This window comes from Trichinella spiralis (assembly GCF_000181795.1).
Source record: "Trichinella spiralis strain ISS 195 chromosome Unknown Scfld2, whole genome shotgun sequence".
Classification (NCBI taxonomy): Eukaryota; Metazoa; Nematoda; class Enoplea; order Trichinellida; family Trichinellidae; genus Trichinella; species Trichinella spiralis.
In genome coordinates, this window is record NW_003526941.1 from 9,741,666 (window position 1) to 9,748,683 (window position 7,018).

At 32.5% G+C, this 7,018-nt stretch overlaps 2 protein-coding genes across 2 annotated transcripts; one reads left to right on the forward strand and one right to left on the reverse strand.

The window, feature by feature from the left end:
- The first annotated feature begins 1,612 nt into the window (after positions 1 to 1,612).
- On the forward strand, positions 1,613 to 2,110 carry Tsp_12603 (putative tudor domain protein). The gene has a single exon (XM_003380982.1). The coding sequence runs from the start codon at positions 1,613 to 1,615 to the stop codon at positions 2,108 to 2,110; it is 498 nt and encodes a 165-aa protein (XP_003381030.1).
- Positions 2,111 to 5,283: 3,173 nt separating this feature from the next.
- Tsp_12602 (hypothetical protein) lies at positions 5,284 to 6,361 on the reverse strand. Its single transcript, XM_003380983.1, has 4 exons — positions 6,155 to 6,361; positions 5,867 to 5,955; positions 5,486 to 5,528; positions 5,284 to 5,424 (listed from the first exon to the last, which is right to left on the reverse strand). The coding sequence occupies exons 1-4, from the start codon at positions 6,359 to 6,361 to the stop codon at positions 5,284 to 5,286; spliced, it is 480 nt and encodes a 159-aa protein (XP_003381031.1).
- Positions 6,362 to 7,018: the final 657 nt, after the last annotated feature.

Below are 7,018 nucleotides of genomic sequence, written 5' to 3' on the forward strand. Positions count from 1 at the left end.
CAGTGGCCCGATCCTCATAAAAATTAAGCGGCGGAATCAGCAACAGCGTAACGATTGAACTAAAAAAGGATCAAAGAAATCAAAATCAAAAAGATGAAAAACGAATGGAAATTGTAATATATATGCTTGTACATCTGAAAAGTTATATTTACAATGTAATATTCAAATATCAAATTTACTAAAATCAAACACAACCAATTTACGGAATAACTTACATGATGTCGAAGTTACGATTCAAGTGATGTGGTGCTGCTGATGGCATTTCTATCCTACACGGAAATAATCACGATTACAAACAAACAGCAGTGCAAAATTATTATGATGCATAGTTACTACATTCAGTGACTTTGCAGAATCTAGTCGTTTCGTATTCATTGATATGAATAAAAAACAAATTCTGAAAATGAATTATATTAATACAGTCATCTCAAAATGAAAAACAGAAATAGGTACTTCTTCGTCTTCAGCATCTGAAAGTTAGCAATAACAACACTAGTAAAAGACCCGTCAGTTTCAATTCACCATATTAGTACAGTACCATGCATTACATAGCACCACCAAAATATCAAATTCAACTTACCGGCATTTAATGGTTGGTTTTCAAGAGCGGAATGAATTATTATAGTTGACCACGTGCCTGACTGATATCATAAAAGTGAACAGAATAAACTAATGCAATCGAAGTGCTCTGATTAAATGCATAATAATAATTATACAAATGACTATTTTCTTTACCTCCGGAAGAACACCCTAATTTATAAATTATATAAAAAAACAAACTAATTTACAAAATTCTTACCGATGAAAACCATCCCAGGCGCAAATTGGCATTGGGAAGAAAACTACGACCTAATGTAATCGGATCCTGATGTTTTATGCAACCTGTGAATAACAGGATAACATTTAATCCATTAAATGGTTGGCGTCTATTCCATATATCTGTGAAGTCTTCGGTCGTCAGCTGCCTTCATCATATCATGATGAGCTGGCAACGACACGATAAATGATCAGCACAATGACGCCGATGCCAGACTCACAGATTAGCAACTGCCGAAATTACCATAATTAATTGGCCGATTCGGTGGGTCTGATGCACGGATGTGAATATGACTGCGAAAATTGGAAATAAGAAGGACTCTCCACGTCAGGAAATTCAGTCATGTGAACGCACTAATACTCAATCTGGTCTCTCTGTTCAACTGTAATTTTATGTGCGATGTAAACTGAATTATCCTGCTTCGCTTCAATCATGTTCGTAGTATTGCTTTCGTTAGAATCAACACACTCCACTAAAAAATCAGATTTTCATTTTAACCTTAAATATTTTTCTAGAACTACAACGATAACCTGCCGACGCTTAATATTACAGTAATGAAAAATTGCAGCAACTTTAATTTCTCAAACGAAGAAAAGAATTAACATTTCTGTTAAATAAACTAACAGAAAATAAGAAATATATATATACATTTTTCCATATTTTGATTAATTACAAAGTATTTTTGAGTAGTACTTAATTTTCAGTAACTTACTTTTCGAAACTGTAGTGTTATTTCCGACTGTCATTTGGTTGGTTTTCATCGTTGAAATTATTGGAAGATAGTATCAATTTGAAATGGATTCAGCATCAGATACACTTTATAATTACGAAATTGCCACGTACTACAAAGAACAGGAAGAATTTTTGAATGATAGCACATTCGGGACACCACTGATCGAACACGCCCGATTTCAAGCAGTTGTAACAAACTGGAGTACTCCAGATCATTTTCATGTTAATTTCATGATTTTTAAAAGTAAGCAAACCGACATGGATAGAAAAATGGATGTTTTTTATAATGAAACGAAACATCTACCTAATGTCAATTTTGAATCGATGACCAGAATTAATGCTGTGGGATTGCCGGTCGCAGTGTTGATAAATCAGAAGTGGACGAGAGGTATAATTACTTGTAAAGTTGACAATTCATTCCGAATTCTTCACGTAGACGTTGGCATTCAAACTATTGAGCAGTTGGACAGAATTCGACCGTTATACTGCCAATTTGCAGAATTACCACCGTTGGCGTTCAAATGCTATCTTCGAGATTTAAAAGCATGGTGTTCTAAATGAATATATAATGCAGAAACTTGACAGAGTCATGGTAAAAGACAAAGAATTTGACTGCGAAATTTCTAGTTGGGACAAAATATCGTCATTACCGGTAAAGATGTATGAGCTAGGTAGTTCCGTAGATGTTATTGATGTGCATTTGTCTTCGTACTTTAAAAAGCAGCAACGTAGATTGGCTCAACGACAAAGAGATCTGGAACAACAGAAACAGCGACAAAAGTGGTACGTCGAAAGTGAAAGTGACGAATCAATGTGACCAGAACATGTGCGTTATTTATTTCATTTTTGTTATAAAGCAGCTTTGATCAGTATGATGAAATTGTAGCACATAAAGTGCCACTTTAATGTTTTCATTTCATAGTTTGTTTGAATTTATAAGTAAAACTGCCATTTATATATAGCCTCTTCTTGTGTATTAGAGTTTAATTTGAAAAAACATTCGCTGTTATTATTGTAAAAAAATGGTCGAAAAACCGCTTCTCGCTATTGCACTTTGTTAATGTTGACTAATCAGGTGAAAAACACGTGCAAAAGCATAAAATATGTTCAATGTCTATAAAATTTGCATTAATAGATCATACGAAGAATGCTGCATATGATGTTATTAGGATATTTTCATTTCTATTAATTTTAAACCCTTCCATTTGCTAAACTGCAATAAAACAAACATTAAAAAATCTTCATTTTTCACTTTTCTTCCTGTAGACTTAGTTTTGTAAAATTCGTGAAATAAATAACAGATTCGGGTGGAGCACGTTATTCTGCACATTTTGATACCAAACTCAGGTCTATAGTTATTTTTTTGTTCCAAAACGACTATGTTTTCCTAATCCCTTTCTATAGTTTTAACATAAACACATAAAAAAGTGTTGAAATTGCATATATACATATACAGCATTCTTCGTACTATCCATTAGAACATATTTTATAAAAATTGAACATACTTCCTGTTTATACATGTGTTTTCTAATGAGGGGTCTGCCACACTTCAACGTACCTTTCAACATTGCGATGTTCTGTAGATCGAACAAAAATTCCTGGAACATTGCAATTTCTTTCAAAATATGTCATATCATTTCAAAAGAGATGTCACAAAGCTATAAAAGTAAAAATTGACAGAGTGTATCTAACAGAAATCCACCAGGCGTGTGCTATACCCGAACAAACCAAAGGGTCAAACGAGACGATGAAATTTATTCCGCTTTTATTTACACACTTCATTTAATTACGTAATATTGCATTATTACGTAACATAGCATTATTATGCAAATTTATTTTACTAAAATTAGTTTTAACGAAAATTCATTAACCTGAAATATTGCAAATTACTAAAAATAACCAGAAATGCTTTTATATACACAATTGATAGAATGTAGCTGCTTAAAAGTAGGAGGTGATACAATAATTTATATTTTACCACCAATGATTATTTTCTTCAAATCAAAATTATATGAATAGTAAAAAATTGTTTCTACTGAAAATAGTTTCGAAAATGAAATACGTTTTTAAATTTGTAGAAAATAAAAACAGTTTACATGAAATTTTATGATGATAATTGCGACAGAAATTGTAAAACCTGCAATTTACCTCAGCATAGAATTTCACGAGTAACGCAGTGAAGGAAGGCATCGTGATGGTAAACGGTTATGTCAGTGGTTTATGCTGCTTGCCAGCTTATTTCAACTTGCCTTTTGCGTTCGTTTTCGCTTTCTGATGGTGACTTACTACAAGACTGTAAATTCTGTTGAGCGCTGCTGCATTAGCACAGCTTTATACAATGAGAGATATACTTATTCGAATAAACTGAGTAACCGAACGTTTTCTATAATGATGATTTCAAGAAACTTTTGCTGCTGGCCATTGTGTATTGCATTTTATGAAAAGAATAAAACCAAAGCATCAATAATAGTCAAGGCTATTAGTATGAATCGCCCTTATAAGTATGAAAGTATCGCGGCGCAAAAATTGATCAGTGTCGAGCATCTAAGTATGCAATTGCTGTAATGCCGGTGACAGACATTTCTATTAAACAGTTGACCAAGTATGTTAAGTCAGCAGTAAGCATCACACAGGGCATTAAAGATAACGGCTATGTGAATACTATTTTACAAATGCATTTCTAAGAACTATTGAGAATTATATCTGCATATATCATTACTACTATACATTACAGTTGGAGATAGGCGCGTATCTAATAAAGTATTGATTATCTGTTGAACATCATTACTACAGAAGAAAAACGCATTAGGTTCCATTCAAAAAAATTAAACTTAATCAACTACAAAGGTTGTAAAAGCGGCCATATTTTTTGTAGTATGCGTGGAGAAGGACAGAATATAAATGATTAAAAAAATATGTAAAAATTCATCATACCTGACAGCAGCCCCATCGATGATGAAGTTTGAAGCGAACGCAGAACCGTAAATGTACCAACTGATGCATGTCTTTTAACCATATCTACGGTCTAACATTCACGACGTATTTGTTGATCTGCAGCACCAAGACGACCAAATATCGCAGTGCAATAATTCGAGTGCCCTTCTTCAGCGAAAATTTATATAATAATAGCCTACCAAAAATAAACAGAGATATACGTATGGCAAATCGCTTACGTATTTGAATGGCCTGGAGTGCTTGCGGCAAAATGCCATCGTCGGTGTTCACCATCAAATTACCATAAAGTTAATCTGTTGACCTAAAAATGCCCATTTGCTTTTAAAGTGTAAAAGAATGCAGTGAGCTAGCTAGCATCACAGATTATAATTTTCAATAAGTTGCAGATGAAAATCACTACCGATCTTCAACATTATTATGCCGTAACTAAACGAAACATAGTCGAACGGAAATGAGACTGAACAGAAATGCTTATCACATATAAATCATGCAACAGTAGACTATTATTGAATAATAATTGTTGTCTTCGCATGCAATAATACTCAGCACTATAATAATACTTTGCAATGAATAATAACATGTTCGGCGATATTAATATTATTAATTTCAAATAACTGATAGTTTAATTCACGTTGTAATCAGTTCTTCATCTATGTCTTTGAAAAAAAATTAAAAAGCAGTTGAAAAACATTACCATAAACCAAAAACGTCATTCTTATGAACTGATATTTTCTTGAAATGCTCATTTAGTGCAATAAACTGAAAATTACACATCTCAGTCATGGCTTAGAATGTTTGGAAACGGCAGCACCGCTGTGTCCAAGCATTTGCCAAAAGTTGAAATAAAACATTACATAACAGAAACATGGTGTAAAAACGAAATTCAATCTTTTCCCCTGTCTCCATTCAAAAATACCCTTCTAAATTTAGAAATGATATTTAGAAAATCAAAAATAATTATTCATACTCGATTCATATTACAGTTTTATATTCAAGAGGTTCTGAAATTTTCATGCTCTTGCTTCTTTTAAAAACTTTATTTATTTCAACTTCGGGGATGTGACCACTTGGCCAAGTGTTGATGAGGAAAAATAAATTAGCCAATCGCTTCCAACAATTATTTACAAGACAGGCATGGGAAAATATGTTTTATCCAAAAGTCTTCATCTGCTTAAACGTTTAATCTATGAAGTTAAATCAGAATTTGAAAATGTCAATGAAATTTGGAATCAGGCAATAGGGAAAGGATAAAATTCAAGAAAAATAAAAGAAATAATAGTTTTTCAAATTCATCAGCAGTGAATAAAGCGAAAAATAAAAAAAGTACAAGTATATATGGTAATAAAATATATTCATACTTACCTTTGGAAGATATGGAAACTTTGGCAACAGGATATGTCAGCCGGAAACTGCCTGAGTTGAGTATTTCGACGTTGCATCGGTAGTTCAAACTTCACATATATATATATATGCATAAAGATTGATGAATACCACACAATATATACAAATATAAAATAGTAATACTATACAATGGCGCATAAACTAGTCGAGATAAAGATGAAGTAGATCACAACAGAAGCAGGACATGAAAATAAAAATATCACATTTCATTATTAATGTATGATTTTTGCTGTTCTGTATTTAGTGTACTTGAAACGTTGAAAAGGGTGGAGTATCGCATCTCTTTTGTATATTGCAAGATGTTGCACAACTAAGCTTCTTTTCATCCGACTTGTTTGCATTTCTAGAGTAGTGGAATCTTTTTCCACTTTCAGAATATGCACCGACGGTTCGAGTACACGTATCACAATAACAACCAACAGTGGAATACGAGCATGCGAACGTTTCCACCACCAACTGCAATAAAATATTATTAATATTTATTATTTGTGCTGCATATTATTCTCGCCATTTACTGTTTCTTCTTAATAAATTTCTGTGGAATTTCACAACAGTTTCCGATAATACTTTTTTTGTGGAAAAAAATGAAAATTTTAAAACTGAAAATTCGAAAGGTTCGAACAAAAATTTAAATATATGCTGCTGATTAATGTTTTGTTTAAAATTTGGGAAAATTTCTATCAAGAAATATCAGCACACAAGGGAAATTTTGTTGTCTCAATATTAGATCATATTTATACCAAATAATATAACTGAGATAAGCAACTTGAAAATGAATAAGCGCATTTTTTTCTAAAAACTATTGCACACTTTCTTAGCTCTGTATTACTCTTCAATTTTGTCTGTAACCACGCAAGTGAACGAACGTATAACACTCGAATAAAAATTTGCATGCATTTTCTGGTAAACAACTCTTACTATGCCTGCTGTTCATTAGGTCCAGAAAAGAAACTTTACGCAAATGTTAGCCTAAATCATTGAAACAGCAAAACAATCAACAATCAACAACAACAAAATCAGTATATGACTTTTCAACTTTCACAATATGAAATGTCATGATATTTCTCCCATTTCCTAGGGTGCTATTAAATTGACCGAAAAATGCATGTGAAA